This window comes from Asterias rubens, chromosome 9 (genome assembly GCF_902459465.1).
Source record: "Asterias rubens chromosome 9, eAstRub1.3, whole genome shotgun sequence".
Lineage (NCBI taxonomy): Eukaryota > Metazoa > Echinodermata > Asteroidea > Forcipulatida > Asteriidae > Asterias > Asterias rubens.
In genome coordinates this window covers 4,121,072-4,146,528 of record NC_047070.1, presented here as the reverse complement: position 1 = coordinate 4,146,528, position 25,457 = coordinate 4,121,072, and the positions used below count along the sequence as shown (strand labels likewise).

The window sequence follows — 25,457 nt, the reverse complement described above, 5'->3', positions numbered from 1 at the left end:
CCTAGTCTGGACAGAAAAAGAGTTAGTAGATAGGGGAAACCAAATATTTTTTCAACTGCTTTATCAAACTGGGCCTATCTAAGGGTGCGTTCGATTAGCTTCCTCGGGTCGACCCCGATCTGCCCCCAGTACGTTCGACTTTGACATCATTCCAGGGGCTCAACCGGGTCAGCCCCAAGTGGCCTGCTTGTGGAACGGGTCACCTGGGGCTGGCCCGACAGGCATGACGTCACCACGAGAGGGTGAGTGATCGCCGATTAGCTCTTGTCAGGGGCTCACCCGAATGAGCACTGTGGGGTCGACACAGGGAAGCTAATCCAACGCACCAAATGTAGTTCATAAAAATCTGCCTTTAGTAGCCCTCGACCGAAGCGTAGGTGTACTCGCGATCGTCCTCCATATCGCTAGCCATGCTCGTGTGGGTCTCATCGTTGATCTCGCACGTCTTCAGAGCGTCTCGAGACTTGGAATGGAAGTTGACCGACACGCAAGTCTCGAGCGACGTGCAGATGTTTGTGCACTGAGTGAGCGAGGCTATTTGAAATTCGGTCATGGCGTGCTGTCTGAGGCGCTGTCCTTTAATGATGATGTAAACTTTCAGACGGTCGGTATCCGTACGGATAACTGTAAACAAGAGTGAGAGAACAAGGGCTGGTAAAATGGCAGATGTGCAGTCATCCATTCATTCTTCATTTTAAATGTATTACGAAAAGGGAAGGTACAATATTGGTAATTGTCAAAGACTTGTGGCTTTACTTCCCATCCGAAGGACAAGCAATAATGGTTAAAAGGAAGGTACACGTTTGGTAATTACTAAAAACAAATATTAACTTAAAAACTGACTTGGTACTAGCATTTGAGAGCTGTTGATAGTATAAAACATTGTAAGAAACGGCTCCCTCTGAAGTAGCATAGATTTTGAAATAGAGGTAATTTCTCACTAAAATAATATTTTTTTCTAGCTAGAAGTCTTTTATTCCTATCTGAAAGCAAACAAATTTGTACAACAAGGGTGTTTTTTCTTTCATCATTTCTCCTAACTCCGATGACCAATTGAGCCAAAATTTTCACAGGTTTGTTATTTTATGCATGTGTTGAGATCCACCAAGTTAGAACACTGGTCTTTGACAATTACCAATATTGTACCTTCCCTTTAAGTGTCTTGCTTGAGGACACAAGCATCAAGACTCGTACCCACACTGATTAGGAACACCAGAGCTTGAGTTCAGTGCACTTGACCACTCAGCCACGACACACCCACAAAACTAGTAAATGTATGCAAAAAATTGCTTCAAAACTGATCAACAATGTCCAGCGTCTTGAGTGCAAGTCCAAACTGTGGGTACAACTCATTATGTCTAACACAATTTCAATTTAAAGAGCAAATGGCTCGGTGGAAAAAAAAAAGGTATAAAGAAAGTTGCTTAACCTGATGATTTTGTCGTAGCAAGGAGCGGCGGATCTGTAGTGGGCCCTTCTCCTTGGGAGCTGAATGCAGCAATCATGAACTCATACGTTGTACCGGGTGTTAGCGATGACAAGATGTATCGGTAAACGTCAGCGCCAAAATCCATATTGGCAATGGTGTTGTTCATGTCGTTTATCAACCAATAATAAAGCTGAAAGAAATGAAACACAATGAAAAAAGAATTTCATCAACTCAGAAAAATTAAAGATTAAATAAGTTCTTGAAATTTGATTTCACATTTGAGAGCTCAATGGTTTCATTACCCCCCAAAAATACGACAAAAATAACAACAACCGAGAGCTTTGTGACAAAGGGCTGCAATACCAGAAGAAAAACAAATGATTAAAAACAATGATAATCACCGTTTAAATTAATGGCAATAAAAACTTTGGGTCAGAAGCCTACAGCAGCTTTCAAATAGTATAAAGTATACTGGTATATCAAGAATTATTTCACTTCGAAGTAATGTGGTTGTATAAATCATTTTTTATGTCCCCAAACCTTGTATCTGAGAAGCAAAACTGTCAGTAACGCTTCTAAGATTGTTTAGTTTATAGTTTTGTTTATTTCTTTTTACACTCGTGGCCAACAGGCAAATTACAGTAAAAATTACAAAATTGTGTATTCCTTAAAGGAATTATTCTACCAGCATACACATATTCGCTCCAAATTCTTGTTGTTATCTCAAAAATGCGACCACCTTTTGAAATGAAATTTTCACAACTTAGTTTCATTGTTTATATATTGAAATAATAAACAGTCCAAAACATGACAAATTGCGTAGCATTGTGGCTGGTGCCCAGCTGACTAAAGCTTTAGTATACCATTGTGCTAAGACAGCTCTATCAATTTGAAAATGAAATCTTAAACAGAATTTAAGCCCGGTCACACAGGCCCCGATAACAAGAACAAAAAACGAGAATGATAAAAATGCATGCCCTCGATTGGTTGAATTGCTCCAGGCAGATTACGCCCATGCCATTCAACCAATCGAGGGCATGCATTTTTATTGTTCTCGTTTTCGTTCTCGTTATCAGGGCCTGGGTGACCGGGCCTTCAGTGTAGCATATTACGATTATTATCTTCAAGTACGTGCTAATCCTCCAATCAGATTGGCAGAATGGAGTGGTGATAAAAACCTATATTGCACGGCTAATATCACTACCTGCGTCTTGTGTGTTCTATGTCACGCGCCGAGTTTGCTTGAAGATAAATACATTATCACACGCGCGCTCGTGGAAATACAGAAAATATAGCGCGTGTGCGTCCCATATCCAACTCAACCTTTGGCCTCGCTGGATATGGGATGTAGAAGCGCTATACTTTTTCGTATTCCACTCGCGCTTGTGTGATAACTTATATTATATTCATTTGCACACTTACTCTGTATCCAGTCACATCTGTGTCCTGTCCATCAGAAAGAATACTTGGACTCCACACTACCTCAATTTGGCTGGTACTTTTTGTCTCGACTGCAAAGTTTGCTGGAACAGCTACAGGGTCTGTTTCAAAAAGTAATCGTGCAATCAATCATCAAATAATGACGTTACCATTCAAATAGCTGTTCAGCAACAACATGACGTCTGTGAGTGTATGTGTGCGTGTACTGTACCACAGAAACAAAACCAGGAATGCTACGTGTTTCATTGATGTGCGTGCATATACGCCCGGTCCTACTTTACTACTGTTATAGCAAGTAATGGGCTATTTGATACAATCTAAGATAGCTCAGATGGTAGAACACCAGCACATTAATCTAGTAATCTAGAGGTAGTAGGTTCAAGCCCAGCTTCTAGGCAATTTGTCTTTGTTCATCAACCCCCAAAAAAGAAAAATCAACTTACACAAATCGTTTTCGCAAATGTAGTAGAGTCCATCGGTGCATGTTTCATCATTTAGTTCCTGATACTCATTGAACTCCACACAGTCCTCGTTTGAGTCACCATCATCCGGACTACCACTCGCCCACTTCAGCGATGTAGACGAGAATGAGTCCTCGTTTATCCAGAGGAATTCACCTACAGACAAAAAATGATGTCCAATGTATCAACAAACCACTCCTGAGCAACAACATTCTTGCAATGTTTTTGGTTAGAAAGGAATCTGTCCCCTCACCCATCAGATTACATATTTCAACTGTTAAATTTTGTATAAAAAAAATTTGAGGCTAATTTTCACTTTTTAGATGGTCTCCTGTGGCTTGTATTAGGCTTACCTTTTGCTGTTTACGTAGAGTTTTTGGATTTACTGTTTGTATCTGTGAAGCATCTGCAAGCCCTCGCATAAAGGGGCTCTATAAATGTTGTTTTAATACTGCTATTGTTGGTGCGTTTTATCAGTTTTCCTGTGCCGACCCTGCGGTGCACCCCTGAGTGAGCTCCTGACAAGAGCTAATCCAAAGATCACTCACACTCCTGGGGCCAGCCCCCAAGTGACCCACTCCAGAAGCAGGGCACTTGGGGCTGACCCGGGTGAGCCCCTGGAATGACGTCAAAGCTATTTAAACAAACTGGGGGCAGACCGTGTCGAACCAGGGAAGCTAATCGAACGCACCCTATTATTGTTCAGGCCTGACTGAGCCTGCCACTAGCAGCCACTCTCTATAATCCACCTTCAAGAATAAACTTGTCCGTCAAACTCACCTTCGCTCGCCGAGTCGCTAGCTCCGATCCAGAAGCGCTGATTGGAGAAGTGATACCTCCGGTGATTCACCAGAAAGTCCCACTCCCTTCCCTTGGTGATCATGACCAGGTCCGCGTTGGAGGACTGACAAGACGCCCGGGCGTTATCCCAGTTGCTGGTACCCGTGGAGAAGTAGTAACAGCTGTGGTCATCGTGGAACCAGCCGGAGCTACAGAGGGAGTGGGTGGTCGGTGCGGCAATTGCGCTTGCACCTGAAAAAGTTGATAGCATAAAAAGGGATAAACGAATGTAAACATTCCTTCAGAATAGTATATACACCAATCAGGGCGCGCAAATGTTGGGCACAACACCCCACAGCTGTGGTGTACCTTTGCCTAGTTATGTGCACATAGACATGAGGAAATTATGTTCCTTTTCACTCTCTAAGGAAATTAAATGTTTTCCTCAATGCTTTACACAATTACGCCATGTAACTTCCACAAATAAGTCATTTGTCAACCCAGGTAATTTGAACTTTTATCTATACTTTAATACTGTTAAAAACCCCATGCTGATACCTTTGTTCAAAAAGTGTGAAAGTACAAACATCAAGAGACAAGAGATTATAAGACTTAGAAAAAGGGCTTTAAAGGCCATGACACGCCACAGATTGAAGAGTTTCTGTTCAACAGATTTCATAACTGGTCTCTTACCGATGTTCGTCTCACAGAAGAAATTGTACGTTGAATCCACCGTGTAATCCAGCCAGTCAAGGTTATCATACACAGACATGATGGCGCCATTTTCTATGTCGCCACCGTTAGGTTCGCCAGAACGCCATCTATTATAAGTAGCATTCGATTGGTCTACATTTACCCACGTTCCTGCAACAACAAAAAATGAAGGTTTAATATGGCTTAATGTACATATCCACGACATGTTCAGAGACTCCTTCGTTTTAAATGAACATTACAGAATTAGTGAGAAAAAAAACCTGTCTAAGGTCACAGATTTACAAAAAAATTACACGGTCTAATGTCATATTTGATGAGATAAATACAACTAATTTCTCGCTTGGGGTTTATCGCTCGGTGAGCGTTTTATTCATTTTTTTTTGTAAGGGAGACTTTTGGGACGCTTGGTGGCAGCAGACTTACCGGGTAAAATCCATTGTTCTCTGTAATGTGCGCATTAACAATGGACGTTTACCTTGTAAGTCTGCTGCCACCTAGTATCCCAAAGTCTCCCTTGCAAAAGGTGTTATCAGTTTTTCACTATTTCCCCGCTTCGCTTCGGGCATAGCCATGGTTTTGACATCACCGAGGGCCTATAACTTTAACTGTGCTCCTAATATTAAGCAGTCAGTATTTCTTTTATATACCAAATAATAAAGATTCTTTTAATCTAGTTATCTCAGTTTGACATGTACACAAACAAACCTGACCACGGTGAAAGGTCGGCTGTGAAGAATGGTCACAGTACGCACCCTGATACAAAGGACACGTACATACACGAGCGACCTTTTCAGCACGGCCACAGTCGATTGCTGTGCCCCTGGCACAGCTAATTATGACGACATCTTAGATAGAGAAAGGGGGCCCAGCTATTTCAATGACTCCATATTTAACAAATCAGATTAGAGGATTATTACGAGGAATATACGAAGCATCTTACTCAAGGACACGAGTACCATGACTGGGATTCAAACCCACACTCTGATAAATTAACCACCAGAACTTGAATTTGATGCTGTATAATCGCTCGACCACGACCCCTGGCTACAAACTATGAACAAAAATGAAACAATTATGTTGTCTTACCCTCATTTTGGATGTCATTTATTCCAATCCAGAACCATTCATCGGAAGGCATTGCCCAGCGTCCAATCCTAACCAGGAATTCATGTTCAGCTTCATCGTCCACAGTAACCAAGGAACCTTTTTGTAAGTAGTGAAAACAAAAACAATTGTGTTAATTTTTTGTTGTTTTCATGGTTTCAAATTATTTAATACAATGTCAATGTTTATATATAGCAATATATTGGATTTGAGGCATTGCATACACCTCTCTTAGAGACACCAGACACTATTGGTAATTGTCAAAGACCAGTCTTCTCACTTGGTGTATCTCAACGTATGCATAATATTACAAACTTGTAAAAATTTGAGCTCAATTGGTCGTCAAAGTTGCGAGATATTAATGAAAGAAAAAACACCGTTGTCACACGAAGTTGTGTGCTTTCAGATGCTTGATTTCCATACCTCTAAATCTAATTCTGTGGTCTTGAAATCAAATTCGTGGAAAATTACTTTTTTCTCAAAAACTACGTTACTTCAGAGAGAGCTGTTTCTCACAATGTTTTATACTACAGCTCTCCATTACTCGTTACCAAGGAAGTTTTTATGCTAACAATTATTTTGAGTAATTACCAATAGTGTCCACTGTCTTTAATGTTTTACCATTCTAACCCAAAACGAGGCCATTAGCGCAGGTCACGCCACCGCCAGTACCAGTCACTCAATCCTAGTTGCAGTGGCTGCGCCGATGACCTTGTTTTGGCTTACAATGGTGACCTTACTTCTATTATTACAATTATTTATTTGGCGTAAAAACACATAACAAACACAAACATCAACAATACAGAAAGCAAGAGATGTATACCTGGAATTAAACAAGTTTAACAAAAAAATGTAACCCGAAGGTCTTCAACTCCAATATATTCATGGCCGTCTTGAATGCATTTAACATGGATGCATGACGTCATGCATTAAGAGAGGCGTATTGTGAGGTACATGTATCTATGTAAATTGGACAATATATTTGCAGTTTTTTTTGCGCTTAAAGACATTGGAGACTATTGGTAATTGTCAAAGACCAGTTTTCTCACTTGGTGTGTCTCAACATATGCATAAAATAACAAACCTGCGAAAATTTTAGCTCAATAGGTCGTCATGGTTGCGAGAAAATAATTTAAGAAAAACACCCTTGTCCTGTTGTCACACAAAAGTTGTGTGATTTCACATGCTTGATTTCGAGACCTCAAATTCTAAATCTGAGGTCTTGAATCAAATTCCTGGAAAATTACTTCTTTCTCAAAAACTATGTTACTTCAGATGGAGCCGTTTCTCACAATGTTTTATACTATCAACAGCTCCCCGTTACTCGTTACCAAGTGAGGTTTTATGCTAATACATGTAATTAGAGTAGTTACCAATAGTGTCTACTGCCTGTAAGAGAGTAGTATGGTGATGTATCAATATGTATTGGACAATGTTTGCAGGATTTTTAAAGCCATTGGACACATCAAACAGTATTGTCCAAGTCCCACACTTCGTGTATCACAACTCGTCGTGTGCCCGGCAAAAGGGCGTAAGGCCTTACGCCCTTTTGCCGGGAACATAAAGTAGTTCGTCCCAGTAACAAAAGGACGTAAGCAACTAAATGGCTCCTGACATGAAAAATATGTCATTTTTGTTTGTTCGTTTGCTAGAATTACCCTGAAGACATGTTTCCCCATTCCCCATGCAGAATTTAACCTTTCTAGAATGACTTTTGCATGGCAACAAATTTACCAAACTTTCCCGCTCATAATTCTTGAAACACAAATTTTAACATAAATTGCTTACGTCCTTCTGCCGGGAACTTTCCCTTACGTCCTTTTGCCGGGCACACGACGAACTTATATATAAAAATAACAGGCTCAATCGGTCATCGGAGTCGGGAGAAAATAACGTGAAAACCCACTCTTGTTTCCGCTGTGTCATGACATGTGTTTAAAATAAATCCGTAATTCTCGCGAATTGATATTGTTTTAATGTTTTCTCAAAAAGTAAAGCATTTCATGGAACAATATTTCAAGAGAAGTCTTTTACCATTACCTTCTGTAAACCCTGTAAATTATTTGTAAATCTGTGATTTTTTTTTTGTCCGTACCGAAAGTGTTTAATGGCTTTAACAAAAAGGCCAAAAATGATTAATGATTTGTACCTCCTTGTGTTTCACAGTAGAGTTCAGCGTCGTACCAAGATTTCCTCGAAACTCCAGCGAAGTAACATTTTGAATTGTACTCTGCCCAGCCGCTAGCACAGTTGTTGCTCTCTGAACAACGACAAAAATAAATCACAATTCATAAACTCTTCTTTGCAGTTATTGTTTTTATAATTATATAATTTGTTTTGCGGTAGCACCATGTGTATATCTACTTGCCAGGTAGAATTTGCTCTTTAGTGAACTGTCTTGCTATTATATATTCTACTACTGCAGGATTTTTTTTTTATACTTCTCAGTTCTGAAAAGAACTATCCTGCTTTTTAACTACTACCTGGGCGGAAGGTAGAAAATCAGCCGGGCTGACTACTTTAGCTTTAATAGGTTGTTATTGACTACACTACTGCAGACAGTGAGTTCTTAATTAGTCTCTTTTTATTTTTATTAATATTATCACTTGCATGTACATATTGTATTTTTCGTAATTAGTGCTTGTCTTTTTACTGTTTATGTACTTCTACGCCTACGTATCTTTTTAGAATAATTAATTGTTAGTTTTTTTAGCCATTTGCCAGTGGAAATAGAATTTCTATATTTTAAAAAATGTGGACAATAAATTAAATCTTATCTCATCTAATCTAATCTAATCTAATCTGTTGTTATCGTTCATATCTTGAGGCCGAGCTATCCTGAATTTACAAAGAGGTAAAATTATGTAGAAGTTCCTTCAATAATGAATAAAAGAGAAAAGGGATGGGGCTGTCTTTAATTCTTTTGGTTCGGCACAGAGGAATCGCAAATCCCATTCTGCTCAATTTTGTATTGTTCACATACATAAAAATAATTATAATTCTCAAGTTGTTGTTTGTCTTAAAATGAACAGATATTAAATTTTGCATGGGGGTTAAAGAATATTCATTTTTGTTTTACCCATATACCTGTATACATGGTATACACAGATGTGTGTTAGCACTGTATAATTACCCGGTACTTTCCCCAAGTTCTGTGGAAAAAAATCATAGGCATTTGGTACTACCACTCACAACCTTTGCAATTCTAGAGCAGTGTCTTACCAACTAGACCACCGAGATTGCCCGGTAGCTAGAGGCAGTTCAAATCCAATGTTTAAGCAGCAGGTACTGCAAGCATTTAATATGCACATTTATTTAGACTTACCTCTATTGGGATTTTCCTGCCCTGGCACTGTGGTTAAAACAAAAGGGAAATCATTTGGGTGAAGATCAGTTAATTGTCTTTCATAGCCACTGTTTTGAGAAGACATCTCACAAAAACTTATAACTGAGAATTGAAAACAAAACTGCTCACCAAAAATTCTTATAATTGAGATAGAAAAAAAACAGATGCTTTTTAAGCTAAGCAAAACAATCATGTCATATCATGCACAATTTGTATCCTGCTCATTACTGCTAAGCAGGGATTTTTTAAGCAGTATTTTCTGCTTAAGCAGCTTGATGAAACAGTGTAGGTTTGCGGTAACATCATGTAATGAGAATCTCTAAATGAGATCCACATCATTAGTACTTAAGCAGCTTGCAGCACCACAGTCCAGCTTTCTCCAGAAAATGATCAGAGCATACTGAGCGAAACGTTGAATTGAAACCAACGGTTCTTTTCTTTTGCCGTATTTCCACCATGCAAAGTTTCAAAATCATACTCAGCTCTAGATCACAACCAAAACCTACATTTGCGCCTATAGAAAGAGAAATCACTGCTTGAAGACAGCGCCACAGTTTCATCCGTCTCAACACTAAGGTAACAGGTGGAGGAGCTTTTCGAGAAGTCAAACGAGCGACAGGTGTAGGAGGTGCGCCCTGCACATTCTGCCGCGCAATTCTCCACTGTCGTGCTTGATATGGTTTCTTCGTTCAAACCCGATATGTAGCCGTTGTCGGTCATGATGTAATCAGTTCGACCGGTAATGACATCTGGGAAGGGAAAGAGGGAAGTTTTTGTTTTTACAAGGCAACCACAGACTACAACAAAGTACCATACCTTCTAAGCTTGCATTGGGTGCATGAGCTTCTTCTGTTTGTTCAGCTGACATTGGTCATAATTGTACCAAAGACTGCAAAGTACCAAACCTTCTTGGCTTGCATTGGGTGCATGAGCTTCTTCTGTTTGTTCAGCTGACATTGGTCATAATTGTACCAAAGACTGCAAAGTACCAAACCTTCTTGGCTTGCATTGGGTGCATGAGCTTCTTCTGTCATGTCTGTTTGTTCAGCTGACATTGGTCATAATTGTACCAAAGACTGCAAAGTACCAAACCTTCTTGGCTTGCATTGGGTGCATGAGCTTCTTCTGTTTGTTCAGCTGACATTGGTCATAATTGTACCAAAGACTGCAAAGTACCAAACCTTCTTGGCTTGCATTGGGTGCATGAGCTTCTTCTGTTTGTTCAGCTGGCATTGGTCATAATTGTACCAAAGACTGCAAAGTACCAAACCTTCTTGGCTTGCATTGGGTTTGTTAGTTCAGTTAAAATTTGTAGCTAAGTTTATACAAGATCAATATATTTACATACACCATGCAACGGTTCTCAAAGTGCTTTGTATATTGTCTTTGATCAGGAAGAGGGGGTATGATCAGTGCAGTCGACTAAAGTCACCTACAAGTATAGTAAGGGAGCGGCTCAAAAGTCGGAGCGGTAGGAACGTTCATTTTGAATCAAAAGAGTGTCCCTCTAGTATACTTGGACCGGTCCTAAAAGAAAGTTCTGCAGGAGCTGGGCGACGTGTCCCAATTGCGAAAAATGAGCCCATGTTGTGCTGACACTAACTGCCCGCAAAGAGAAGAAAACTTGCAAGCTCGTCGTATTAATATAGTGTTTTAATCATTCTATCTCCATGGTTTACTTCACTATCAACGAAAAATTGTATGACAAATTTCACTTAAGTTTTGGCTGCTTTTCATAGAATTTATGTTTGTACCCAACGTTAACATATTTTTTATAGGTATCCAATAATTGTGCAATATGCGTTGATTTACTCCCTCTTTTTATTTTGATCTTAAAGTTTCCTCACACAAATAAACAAATGGACTGAAAATGAACACAAACAGAAACTAATGTGTTGATCGTGAAACGATCGACAAGCAGCCGGGGAGATAATCTGCTAAACCATGGAGGTAGAAATACCGACCAGCCTCTTTTCTTTGAAACAATAGTTATAATTACACTACTATTAAAATTTGCTAAGACCCCATTCCCCCTTTTGATGCAACTCCAATAAAACAAAAAACGAGTTACCTTTTCTTGTAACTTTCTTGATACTGAAGATATCCAAATGAGATAGCAGTATTTTTTATGGACGTTTCTAATACAACTACATAGCTTGTACCATTCACTAATGACCGACTAGTGTCCATACCACAGGACTGGTCTTTTGGAAAGTTTCGCTAATACTTTGTCCCGCGGAACGATCCCGCAATCTATTGGATCGTGAACTATGCCCACAGGAACGTTCTTTTGCGCTAGAAACGTGCCCGACTTTTAAGACGCTCCTAAGGAAGAGGAGGTATGAGTGTAGTTGACTAAAGTCACCTATGGTAAGAAAGAGGGGGTATGAGTGCAGTTGACTAAAGTCACCTATGGTAAGGAAGAGGGGGTTGAGTGCAGTGGACTAAAGTCACCTATGGTAAGGAAGAGGAGGTATGAGTGTAGTGGACTAAAGTCACCTATGGTAAGGAAGAGGGGGTATGAGTGCAGTGGACTAAAGTCACCCATGGTAAGAAAGAGGGGGTATGAGTGCAGTGGACTAAAGTCACCTATGGTAAGAAAGAGGGGGTATGAGTGCAGTTGACTCAAGTCACCTATGGTAAGGAAGAGGGGGATGAGTGCAGTGGACTAAAGTCACCTATGGTAAGGAAGAGGGGGTATGAGTGCAGTTGACTAAAGTCACCTATGGTAAGGAAGAGGGGGTTGAGTGCAGTGGACTAAAGTCACCTATGGTAAGAAAGAGGGGGTATGAGTGCAGTGGACTAAAGTCACCTATGGTAAGAAAGAGGGGGTATGTGTGCAGTGGACTAAAGTCACCTATGGTAAGAAAGAGGGGGTATGAGTGCAGTGGACTAAAGTCACCTATGGTAAGGAAGAGGGGGTATGAGTGCAGTTGACTAAAGTCACCTATGGTAAGGAAGAGGGGGTATGAGTGCAGTGGACTAAAGTCACCTATGGTAAGGAAGAGGGGGTATGAGTGCAGTTGACTAAAGTCACCTATGGTAAGGAAGAGGGGGGTATGAGTGCAGTGGACTAAAGTCACCTATGGTAAGGAAGAGGGGGTATCGCCTCATGGTAAGGTAATGAGTTAAAAGAGAACACTATTAATTAACTCCTATGCCTACATACATGACTCATCCGACTTGCAGTAGAGCGGGCCGACTGTGTGGTACGCTTGCTCGTCCCCGTTGCCCGTATCACCTATTTTTATTTGTGTAACAGGTAGATCATTCTTATCGCTCAGGTCTCCGACGTCAGAGCGCCAATTGTAGTCATTTACCTGACAATTGCATCGGGAATGCCCATTGTCACAATTACCTGAAAGGAACATTACAGAATTGTAAGAGATAATAACTTTGCATCGGGATAAAGAATATTAATTTAGATTTTTACCCATACACCGATGTGTGTTAGCACTGTATACTCTGTACTTGCTGCCAAAACATAGGATTTTAACTGCCTCTAGCTACCGGGCAATCTCGGTAGTCTAGTTGGTAAGACACTGCTCTAGAATTGCAAGGGTCGTGGGTTCGAATCCCACCCGAGTAACATGCCTGTGATATTTTTTCACCGGACTCGGGAAAGTACCGAGTATATAGTGCTAACACACATCGGTGTATGGGTAAAAATCAAAATTAATATTGCAGAATTGGTAACACAAAAACTCATCTAAGATCACACATAAACTTACATGGTCTAATGATGATGATAGTAGAATACATCCCTTAAAATATTTGTCTAAAATGTCATATTTGATGAGAAACAAATAAAACTAAATTTCCCATTTGGAGTTAATGGCTCAGTGAGCCTTTTATTCATTTGTTTTAATCGATGTCATGCAAAATGTGTAATCACTCCGTTTTTCACTATTTTTTCAAGACCCAGATGGCCGATCGATCTCAAACTTCTACAGGTTTGTCAGATTTGGTATATGGTGGATTACATTAAGTGCTTACACTGCCAGAAACTGTTTTGTTAGCAAAAACCAGTTCTGTAATGTTCCCTTAAAAGGGGAACAACAGAGCTGAGGCGGGTCAACATAACCATGTAGGGGTGGGAAGGACAAAGTTAAAAATCCAGAATATATATTGCTTCATCAGGTAGCAAGTTAATCCAAATTGGTCCCTCCCCAACCCTCTTGCAGCTGTAAATGGACCTCGGCCAGGCACCTAAAAGACATAACACGCATGAGCTAATGACAGCAGCTCTAGACAGGAAGGCTTGGACCACCAGGGGACGGCAGACGCCCCAGCGGACATAAAGGCAATGGACACTCTTGGTAATGACTCAAAATAGTTATTTAAAAACTTACTAGGTAACAAGCAATGGAGAGCTCTTGATAGTTAAAAACATTGTGAGAAACGGCTCCCTCTGAAGTAACATAGTGTTCGAGAAAGAAGTAATTATCACTGAAGTATTTGAATGTGATTTCCAGATCTCGGAATTAGATTTTGAGGTCCCAAAATCAAGCATCTGAAAGCACACAACTTTGTGTGACAAGGGTGTTTTCTTTTTCCATCATTATCTTGAAACTTCGACGACTAATTGAGTTCAAATTTTTGACTGGTTTGTTATTTTGTGCATATGTTGAGATACACCAAGTGAAAAGACTGGTCTTTGACAATTACCGATAGTGTCCAGTGTCTTTAAGAGGGAGTTAATTTCAATTTCAATTCACTTTATTATCCACGATGGGAAATTCATTTCGGCCTTTTATAAAACAAATTTACAAAATATACATAAAATTATTATCCACCATAAAACAGACAAAAAACACTACAAGCCACAAAAGTCTATAAAAATATATATATTACATGAAAAGCTGATTTATAAAAGATTAATTTTACAAAAATATTACAGAAAATCTAATATATAAAAAAATAAAACCCATGACAATCTCTGTATTATTGCACGAAAGAATGAACGTTCCAATTGTTCATTAAAAATCCTGACACCTGAGGGGACAAATGAGTTAGCACGCTTTGTATTAATTCTGAGCTGTAAAAGGCGGTTACTTCTAGTAGTTTGAACTGAACATTCAGGGGGTGGGTTTCATCTAACAGAATTGATTCAACTTTATTTAACAATAGAGATTTATAGAGCCCTTCAACCATTGATCCATCACTACCGGTTATTCTATTGGCTTGCTTAATGACCCTGTCCAACTTACCCCGATCATGTGCCCGCATATTCCCAAAGACACTAAGAGGACAATATGTACCGATACTTTGCAGGGCAGACTTATAAAACATTTGCAAAATGGTTCTGTCCACATGGAATGAATTAAGTTTCCTTAAAAAGAAAAGACGTCGCTGTAACTTATTGTATTTAGATTTAGCACATTTATCAATCTCAATTCCTAGGTACTTAAAATCAGTGACCCTTTCCAGAGATTCTCCTTTGATCACAGTGGCCGGAACGTGTGTTTTGTTCCTTCGAAAATCAAAGACCATATCCTTAGTTTTCTTTGTGTTGATCTCCAAGTGTTTTTTTTTTTTTTTATAGCTGGTCTTACCGTAGTAACCGCATGCGCAAACGCTAGTCGATGAGGGCGCTCCACCCCAGTAGTCAGCCATGTCTCCGTTACGAGTGAACCACGCAGTGTAACCGTACGATCCTGTGGACCCATAACACTCAAACTGCAATGTAAATGAATAAATTAAATTAATAAATGAATAAAAGAATAAATGAATAAATGAACAAATGAATAACTGAACATTTCAGTCTCAAGATAACAAAACGTACAACTTTAACTCTAAGAAAATGTGTGGGAACATCGCTCAATTCAGAAAGGGCAAAACCACTCTCCTTGTGCAAAGGCCACTTTTTAGTTGAAAATCTCAAAAACAGGATGAAACTTTTGAAAAGAAACCGTGGATGCAGTGATGGCACTGTTATTCTAGGCCAGTCATAATTTGCGCAAATCAGAACTTAAACCGGGTTCGAGTTCCGGTTCGTGATACTTGTGTCCCTGTGCAAGACACTTAACTATCATTTTTGCTCTCCAGCCGGGGGTAAAATGGGTACCTGTTAGGGCGGAGATGGCTCTTGTGATTGATTTAGGCGAGTAGCGCATATTTGCAGAACATGCTGTATTGACCCCTTGCACGCGCATCACACGAGGCGACTGGTGCCACGCTCACCATGTTGGTGGGCAAGTTAGGTTTACATGTATTAACGCTGCGTCGTCTAAAATGCGCACTTCACTGCATAACGCACAGCATACTCTATGCATAGAGTTATATATGAAAACGCACAGTGAAATTGCCCACCAGTATGACGCATTCAAGATTTTTCTGATGATGACGTCAGGTGAAATGGGTCAATACTCCCCAGGGAGCTGAAATGGTTCAATGGATGTATTCAATGGCCGAGGGCATGGGTAATGATGTTGGAGTGCTTTGAGAAGCCCTTCGAGTACGACATCACCGGCGGGACGACAGCCAAGAGGGCGGTAACTAAAGAAATTAATTTAATTAAGCAATGTATAGCCGAAGATGACACTGGTGGTATTGACGACGAAATTATCAAACTTAAAGAGTTGTTCAGAAAGTTTAAATCGGCCCACGATGCCTACCATGAGACATTCACTCAAGATGAAGATATAGATGAAAGTGAGGCTTATTTTTATGATGAACAGAAGGAGTATATCTCTTCACTCAATTCATTTAAAGTGTATTGTAAATCCACACAGGTTAAAACTGAAATTACTGCCGATGACTCAGATTTATCTCGTAATGAATTATTGCGTTTGCTTAATCTCCCTAGAGTAGAGTTAGAGAATTTTAGTGGTAATCCATTGCATTTCCATCAGTTCATTAGGGCATTTGATGTTAATGTAGACAAAATATGTCAAGACTCCGACCTTAAGTTGTCCCGGCTCATGCAATACACTTCAGGCCCCGCCACGGAGGCGATTAGAGGTTGCCAGTTAATAGGAGGCGAAACTGGGTATTATCAGGCTCGTTCAATATTAGATAGTCGTTTTGGTAACCCTCATCTGGTTACAGAGCGTCTTGTACGAGATTTGAAATCGGGTAGACCAGTTAGATCCCCCCAAGATATTCAACAACTTGCTGATAATATGAGTAATGCTTTTCTTGTTCTTAATCAGTTGGAGACTTTACAAGAAGTTAACACAGTCATATTAGAAATAATCAGTAGATTCCCGAATTACATTCAGTCGAGGTGGAGAAAGTTGGTGTTCAAATCTAAGCACAACAGTGGTAATTATCCTGTATTTAAAGAGCTTGTTCAATTCATAGACTTGGTTGCCACAGAAGTGAACGACCCAGTGTATGGCATTAGTCAACGCAAGCAGGCAGATAGCGCGAGAAGTCAGTACAAGGCTTCGTCCTCTAACTTTTCCACATCTTTATCTGTGTACAATCCGGGGATGGGTACACAGCCAAGTGACCAAGATGATCAAGTTAAGAATGTTGCTTATGCTAAACCTGAACAGCCATGTGTGTTATGTAGTCAGAGACATCGTTTGTGGAATTGTGGAAAGTTCAAACAGATGAATCCTAGAGATAGACTGCAGGTTGTAATTAATCATAAGTTATGTCATAATTGCCTCCTCCCATTTCACAATACTGATAATTGTGGTAAGCGATCTGTGTGTGGAGTTAGTGGGTGTGGTCAGAAACACACAATGTACATCCATCATGGTTATGACATGCCTAGTAGTACCAGTAATGTAAAGGTATCTAATGCCGGTGTATTTACTGATAAGGCAACTTACATGCCCATAGTTCAGGTTATTGCAGACAGACAGCGTAAAGTATTTGCCTTACTAGATAGTGGATCGAGTAGTACGTTTTGTTCCCGTGCCTTAGTAAGACAGCTAGGAATTACAGGTAAAACTCTGAACGTTGATCTTAGTACTTTAAATAAGTCCGGTATACAGCAGTGTGAGGTTGTTAGTTTGTGGGTTTCCTCAGAGGCAGGCGAGAGTCTAGACTTAGCCGTAGTGTATGTAGTTGATGAAATACCTGTCAGGAACGCAGGCATTGACGTTTCATCGCATGCCCATCTTCATGGGATTGATTTAAAGTCAGCTTATCAGTGCGGTAATGTGTCAGTTGATTTACTTATTGGTCAGGACAACGCAGAGGCGTTTGTTCCGTTAGATGTAAGACGAGGTAGGGCAGGACAGCCTTTCGCTGTGCGCACTTTGTTTGGTTGGTGTTTGAACGGACAGTCTCCAGTTACCTTACCTAGCCGTAAAGTTATTTGTAATTTTGTATCGAGTTCCTCGGTAGATGAGTATGTGTCTGGCCGGTCGAACGGTCCGCAGAAGCTGCATCAGTATAGGAGTGATTTGGGTTCACCCCATAGCAAACCAGCCATCTTGGTAGATACTAATTTAGAAGTGAAGAAAAGTCAATCTGTCACTGTGTGCGAAGCGGTCAGCAGCGAAGCTCCCCCAGTGAAGTCTAGAGATGATGATGTATTAGTTAATCCATTGTGCATTTTAATACAGCAGTACTCAGCATGGTGAAGAATAAAGAGGGTTTTGGCTTGGTGCTTGATGTTTAGTAGAGTCCTTAGAGCTTATAAACCTGCAAGTAGTTTGTCAGTACAAGAAGTCTGCAAAGTTGAGACTAGGCCTATACTTATTCGGAAGAGCCGACAGTTAACTTCTAGTTTAGAGTTGGAGGAGAGAGTAAATCAGGGCAAAGCCGTCAAAGCGTCCAGAATAATTAGAACGCCTAATCCATTTTTGGATCCTCACGGGTTCCTGTGCGTAAGCAGTAGGTTGAAGGAACGTGACGTCATAAGTAAATATCCCTGTATGATTTCTGGTAGTGTAATTGTATGGGTCGTATGGCTCCTGGGCGACATCAGCAAGCATTTCTGGGCAGTAAGGTCGAGTATGAAACACGTCATATTCAGATGTCTCTTTTCCCCTGCTGGTGATTAATTATCTTGTTAATAATCACAGTATTGATCAATCCCGTCTCCGGCTTTTGCTATAAACATTTCTTCTTATTGTTCTAGTTACGATTACTTTGAATTTTGCTATTTGGTTATCTGTTATGGAGTTTACGAGTATGGTATCGTGCCTTTAGCACTAATATTTATGGGTGTATTTGAAGTCGCACAAGCGGTCCTTCGATTATTATTATTTGATATTGATATTTAGAATGTAATTCATTAATTGGGGGGAGTGTTATCTCCGTCGATAAGTGTATTTGTTGTATTGTATTATCATTATTCCTTCATGGTATTATCCTAAGGTATTTCTATTATTGTCCCGCCCGCCTTCCCCTTTATTTTATTTCGGCCACTGCATTTCTGGTATTTACTTTGTATTTGCTTTGGAATGTCTAGTATGCCCCGGGTACCAACGAAGTGGTGTTGGCTGCTTGGTATATATTCTTGCAGCATACACCTTAGGCTCATTTCTGTTCCCGATTCCGTTGTGTTCAGTTCGAGTTTATTTTAGTTCTTCTCAGACATGTAATTTCCCGTAGCCATCTCCCGTAAGTAACCTTATTCTGTTTACAACTGTTATTTCTAGCATTTATTTCCCTTATGTATAAATATCTTTATTTTAACCTTCGCAGTCAACACTTCCCTTATGTAAACATTTTCCTGTTCGGCATATTCAGCAAGTTGCAGTTTTCTCATTTTCCTTATAGTTATTTATCGCCGTTTGAGCCAACTCAATCGGTCCCCCTTTTTACGGCTTATAGTCTCTGGAGTTAATTTGACGTGTAATTCATTTTCTTGCTGCTTATAAGTCCCCCGTTGTTTCCTGTATATTTATTGTCGGTTTATAAAACGTTTATATCAGAATACCTCAGAATGCCCCCGTTGTTTCCTGTATATTTATTGTCGGTTTATAAAACGTTTATATCAGAATACCTCAGAATGCCCCCGTTGTTTCCTGTATATTTATTGTCGGTTTATATAACGTTTATATCAGAATACCTCAGAATGCCCCCGTTGTTTCCTGTATATTTATTGTCGGTTTATAAAACGTTTATATCAGAATACCTCAGAATGCCCCCGTTGTTTCCTGTATATTTATTGTCGGTTTATAAAACGTTTATATCAGAATACCTCAGAATGGCCCCGTTGTTTCCTGTATATTTATTGTCGGTTTATATAACGTTTATATCAGAATACCTCAGAATGGCCCCGTTGTTTCCTGTATATTTATTGTTGGTTCATGTAATATTAACACCAGAATACCAGTGAACGCCCCAGAATACCGCAGAACATTTACCAAGTGCACGGACGTAGTTTCTGAGTTTCTCCCGGCAATGATGTAAGTGTATAAAAACCGTCTATCATTATTGTTATTATTATGCATACCGAAATATATTGAGTGCAGGATCCAGCTATATCTGCTAAAGCGGTTACTTGAGCTGTGGTGACGTCGTTGTATCTCAAGGTCCGTACGTACGATAACGGGCTCTCATAACCTTGCACATGTTGACGCATCTCTTGGTTATGGTTGAACACCGTGATGCCTTGTTAAGGTGGAATGGGGGGGGGGAGAGAAAAGGGTAGACGTTAAACAGAATTTGTTAATTTCATGGAACGTTACAGAAAAAGATAAAAAAACGTGAAGATCACAGTTTTACATAAATCTTACACGGTCTAATGATGATGATGTTAAAAAACATCCCTTAAAATATTTCTGTATGAAATTTCATATTTGATGAGAAATAAATAGTATATTTTCACGTATGGAGTTTATTCACTTTTGTTTCTGCATCAATGTCATGCAAAATGTGTAATCGGTTTTTCGCTACTTTCTCATGACCCACAGATGGCCGATCGATCTCAAACTTCTACAGGTTTGTCAGTTTATGTATATGGTGGACAACGTGTTAGCTAGCGAGCCGTGCACGCCTTGTTAGCACGGCCAGTTGGGCTGAAAACTCGGGCAAAAATTTGATGCACGGCTTGGGTGAAGCCCGTTGCAAATTCACAACGCAAGCGAGACACGCAGACTTCGTTTTAACAGACAGTCGTCGTCATCGGCAGGCAGCATGAACTCCATGCACGGTATGATAGAGGTACGTGGTATGATAGAGGCGAATTCACACGCGTTTGCGTTCAGATTATTTTAGGTACCAATCTCATCTCCACCATCCTACAAACTGTCGCGCTCCGGATTTTTCTACTATGACGTCAGTATCGGTAACTGAGTGATACGCGGTGCAGTACACCTTTTACCGCATACATTCTGCAGTTGCTTTCTGGATTGGTTCCGCAGTTTTTCCCAACTCGACGGCAGCAAACATGACGATCTTTTTTCCTTCTAGAAATTCAAGGGCACATCGTTTGTTCGTTGTAAAGTTTGTTTGAAACATCAAGCCTTTTTGAATTTCAATGTTTGCATCTCTTGGATGTTAATGCAGTTGAAAAAACGATGTTTATTTTCCGCTCGAAAGGTTCAAAAACTGGTTCATGTTTCTTTTCAAAAGTCGGTTTTGCTGTATAGACCTCCCAAATTTATTTTTCAATGCATGGTACGTTTTTTTGCCCAGTGGAACTGATTTGTTTAAAATAAATACAACAACTATTATCAGCTTCTTGACCTTAGGCCTATAGTTCTGAAATCAAATGGACAAGAATGGATAGAAAATTTACATTAGTAAATGATAACTCTTAATTTCTTCAATACATGTACCTCTCCATTTTTTTTTTTAGTCTTTAAGCAAAAATTTGTATCAAGAGTATAAACAAATGCCAAAAAATATTTTGTTGACAGCAAACTTGTACTGCATTATTTGATCGCTTTTGAATCATTTCAGGCTAAATGGGTCCAAGCACAGCTCCATGGTCCAAGTAACTGCTTTGAACTGGCCTAATATTGACCCAGAAACATTTTATAGAGTTTAATAATGTATAGTGGACGTCGATCACCTTTACAATATCTGTGCTTTAAAGCCTCTCATTTTCGAGTTGAAAACAAAACAAAAATTAAATCAAAATAGTTTACTTGTAACAGAAATAGGTACCAGAAATGCATCAGAAACCACCAGAGAGCACCTACAGTATCCAGAGCTTCCAGGGCCCTTAAGAGGGGGGGGGGGGTGAGACAGACTTGGCGCTGCGCGCTCTTGTTGTGTGCTACGCACACATTTCTATTTTTTGTAGTGATTTTAGGTTGCACTCCCACTTTTTCAGTTTGCACTCCCACTTTCCAAATTCCTGGCTACGACACTGATGGTGGATTACATAAATTGCTTACACTGCAAGCAACTGTTTTGTTAGCAAAACCAATTCTATAGTTCCAAAACAATATGGCTATTTCTTTCCTGGTAAAAAAACAAAAATATGGATTTTCATGCTAAGCTAAAAAGTTAAGCTTAAACAACATCATGAAAGCATCGTCTCACCTGTGCTTCCATCGGACGTCATATCACAGTAAATCCGATACGGATCGTTCCCTTGTCCTGGACCGTCGGGGTCGATGACGTAATACCCATTGCTGGTATATCCCTGGCGTTTCCACTCTGCACAAGATACTACAGAAAAATAACACAAACCCAAACTTAGAGACTGCAGGGATTTTTGAAATAAGAACTGTTAATGGTTAAAGACACTGGACGATACTGGTAACTGTCAAAGACCAATCTTCTCATTTTGTTCTACCTCAACATATGCATAAAATAACAAACCTGTGAAAGCTTGAGCTCAGTAAATTGGTCGTCGTAGTTGCAAGATAATAATGAAAAGAAGAAAAAAACCTTGTCACCGAAGTTGTGTGCTTTCAGATGCTTGATTTCGAGACCTCCAAATTCTAATTCTGAGGTCTCGAAATCAAATTCGTGGATAATTACTTCTTTCTCGAAAACTACCAACTATGTTTCTTAGAGGGAGCCGATGTCACAATGTTTTATACTATCAACAGCTCTCCATTGCTTGTTACCAAGTAAGGTTTTATGCTAACAATTATTTTGAGTAATTACCAATAATGTCCAGTGCCTTTAAAAGGGTTTCCACTCTGCACAAGAAACAAATAAATAAATAAAACACAAACCCAAACTTACAGGTAGCAAGGATTTTGGAAACAAGAGCCGTTAACGGGGTTTCCACATTGCACAAGATACTACAGAAAAATATAACACAAACCCAAACTTAGAGTTGGCAAGGATTTTTCAAACAAGAGCTGTTGAAGGGGGTCTAGTCAAAGTTATGTATTTCTATGACTGATGAGAGACACAGTTTTACTCGCTGAAAGGTACACAGTTTCTCGGGTGCACTAAAGACATGCCCCATGCCAATGCACTCTGCTGAGTGCTCAACGGTTTGACTGACTGATTAAATGTAGTATAAACAATCTTGCGGTTTTGGAGCGATCTGCAAGGTTAGGAGGTCAATGTTTTTTTATTAAGATGTGTAGTGTAGCTAGAGGAGTTTGTAAGCCAGGAAGAGACCAGATTGGCTTTTTTTCTAGTGGTCTAATTCTCTGCTGTTTGTGTACAAACGTGACCCGAGGCACTGTGAACTTCTGACATGGTTTCTCCGACGCTCAATTTCTTTGGTGGTGAATTAACGGCGGGTAACAAACTTTGCCCTGTGTCACTTATCCACTGGTTGTTCAGGGCCGAATTTCATGACTCTGCTTACAGTACTTCACCATACTAGGCATTCTACGCTTACACAGCTAGCACAGAAATTCAGCCACTTGCTGTGCAAGCGGAGGATCGTGATCGCAAGCGCATAATTCGTAGGTAAGCAGAGCCATGAATTTTTTTCTGGACTGATTTTTGCAAGGTGCCTCAAGTCTTCCAACAAACCACAGAGGAAACTACTTTTTGCAATAAGAACCACAACATACATGTAAGTTCTAAAGGCCTGGTCCCACTGCAGCGATAACGAGAACAATAACGACGCAAAGAGAACGCATTCCATTTGTTGAATGAGCGTGTGCGTATTCTGTGTGGAGCAATTCAACCAATATGCTGCATTCTCTCTGCGTCGTGATCGTTATCATTTTCTTCGTTATCGCTGCAGTGTGACTCGGCCTTTTCAGACGTCTGTACTTACTGACGTTCAACGGGTATTCACAGATGTAGTATTTGGAGCTGCCACAATCCAGGTCATACCATAAGCCTTCTTCTGAATACATCATCACTCCACAATGCTCTTTACTATTGGCTGCATTGTGAGGAGAATAAGGAACAACTTGTTAGAAATCAAAGGGTCGCCTGTAAACAAGAGTGACTAGCCGCAAAGTGTTGTTTGCTCATTGAATAGACCGTATTGAATAATCCCTTTGTTGCTATGCAAGTCACCATCTTGTAGGGCAAACCGTATGCGCGTCCAAACGCGTACATCAGTAAAGCACGCAGCACGCCGCATTCCTGGTTTGATTTATACGGCACATGCTCGCACACACCCATGCACACGAGCACATCACCATGTTGTATGGCAGATATTTGAATGGTGACGTCATATTCAATACAGTCTATACCATTGATTATCACACTATTAACCCTCCTACTGCCTGAACATTTAATTTCATCCACTGTGGGGTTGAAATGATAGATAAATACTATGCCAGCCTGCAATATACATGTAATATCACGTAGTAAATGAGTTCACAGTCAACCCTCCTACTGTCTGACTATTCCATATCGAATGCTACGGTTTTGAATGAAAGATGATTTTGCCCGCCTGCACTAAGCTGGTGAAAGTGTTTGCACAGTACACAGTCAACCCTCCTACTGTCTGACGATTCAATACTTATTCAGGCTTTAAAAACATCAAAAACACACAGCAACAAAATACTTGAAAAGTACGACAAATATAAAGAAAAAACAGAAGCCTAGGAATTGCCCAAAAAGCGAAACTAATCACTATCCGAAAGAGCAATCCCTTAAAAACGTGATAAGAAATGCAAACAAAACAACCAGCCAAGATAATCTGGCAGGCAAATTGTTGACCGTTATCTGATGGTATTCACTCACCATTGTTTGGTTCTCCGGGGTTCCAGGCAGTGTATGTACTGTAAGTATTATCACTCCATTCCCAGGTTCCCTCCTCGTTATTGTCACTAAAGCCAATCCAATACTCAGCTCCGATGAAAGTCCGCCTTCAAGAAAAATATTTGGGGAAAAAAAAAATATAAAACCAGAATTAGCTTAGGACCATTCTGTGCCTAATATAAGGCCCGGTTCATACCTCTAGTAAATGCAATGCAAGTTCTGATGTCACAGGTCTGTTTTTTGCTGTGAATGTTTTGCAGGACCTCAGTACATCTCATCAGAGAGCAACTTTCAACTCTTCTGAAATGTTCATGGAGAATTTGTGACGTCAAATTTTGAATCGCATTCGCATTCGTAGGAAGTATGAAAATGAAGAAACAAACTGTAGGGAATTAAAATCACATTCTGACCCAAATGAAAGGGATGTCAATCATTCTCCTAATATTTCAAAGAAGATAAAAAAACATTACAGGACAGCTTTGGGTTTGGCCACAAACACACAAAGTATACATCCTTTTCAACAAATTAAAAATACTCATTAAACCTAACGGATGAACAGTTTATCTGCCTGGGGCAATCAGCGGCACCACTGGTTCGAGCATGATCCAATTAAGTCCACTGTTTGGGAAAGGAATTACATGGAGATACCAGGTGTGAGTTGCCAGAAAAAAGGATGTTTTACTCTGGCCTCTCCCTTCAATGTAGCTTTCCTGAGATGGGAACCCTTTGATCCTGTGTGGGAGTGTACTTATCACGAATGCTTAAAGACACTGGACACCTTTGGTAATTGTCAAAGACCAGTCTTCTCACTTGGTGTATCTCAACATATGCATAAAATAACAAAGCAGTGAAAACTTGAACTCAATTGATCGTTGAAGTTGCAAGAGAATACTGGAAGAAAACACACCCTTGTCGCATAAATTGTGTGCTTTCAAATGAATTTGAGACCTCAGCTGAGGTCTCTAATTTAGTTCAAATATTTTAGTGAGAAATTATTTCTTTCTCAAACACTACGTTTCTTCAGAGGGGGAGCCTTTTCCAGAAATGTTTTACACCATTGGTATTGCTTGTTACCAAGTAGGTGCTTATGCTAACACTTATTTTGAGTAATTATAGTGTCAAGTGCCTTTAAAAATACAAGACCTCGTCGCCACTTTTTTTTCCCCCTCATAATATACGATTG

At 39.9% G+C, this 25,457-nt stretch overlaps 1 protein-coding gene across 1 annotated transcript in view; it reads right to left on the bottom strand.

Annotated features, from left to right (window-relative positions):
- Positions 1 to 262: 262 nt before the first annotated feature.
- The window catches only part of LOC117294773 (lymphocyte antigen 75-like), a 34,183-nt gene continuing 8,988 nt past the window's right edge, over positions 263 to 25,457 (bottom strand). Inside the window, exons 9-24 of the mRNA XM_033777291.1 lie at positions 24,257 to 24,381; positions 23,334 to 23,444; positions 21,680 to 21,808; positions 19,641 to 19,798; positions 14,830 to 14,953; positions 12,444 to 12,632; positions 9,781 to 10,023; positions 9,254 to 9,280; positions 8,078 to 8,188; positions 5,911 to 6,027; positions 4,804 to 4,974; positions 4,111 to 4,362; positions 3,313 to 3,486; positions 2,852 to 2,970; positions 1,430 to 1,619; positions 263 to 624 (exon numbers count right to left, since the gene is read on the bottom strand). Of these exons, the coding sequence (XP_033633182.1) occupies positions 353 to 624; positions 1,430 to 1,619; positions 2,852 to 2,970; positions 3,313 to 3,486; positions 4,111 to 4,362; positions 4,804 to 4,974; positions 5,911 to 6,027; positions 8,078 to 8,188; positions 9,254 to 9,280; positions 9,781 to 10,023; positions 12,444 to 12,632; positions 14,830 to 14,953; positions 19,641 to 19,798; positions 21,680 to 21,808; positions 23,334 to 23,444; positions 24,257 to 24,381 (2,512 nt within the window). The 3' untranslated portion in view covers positions 263 to 352. The remainder of the gene's footprint in view (positions 625 to 1,429; positions 1,620 to 2,851; positions 2,971 to 3,312; positions 3,487 to 4,110; positions 4,363 to 4,803; positions 4,975 to 5,910; positions 6,028 to 8,077; positions 8,189 to 9,253; positions 9,281 to 9,780; positions 10,024 to 12,443; positions 12,633 to 14,829; positions 14,954 to 19,640; positions 19,799 to 21,679; positions 21,809 to 23,333; positions 23,445 to 24,256; positions 24,382 to 25,457) is intronic.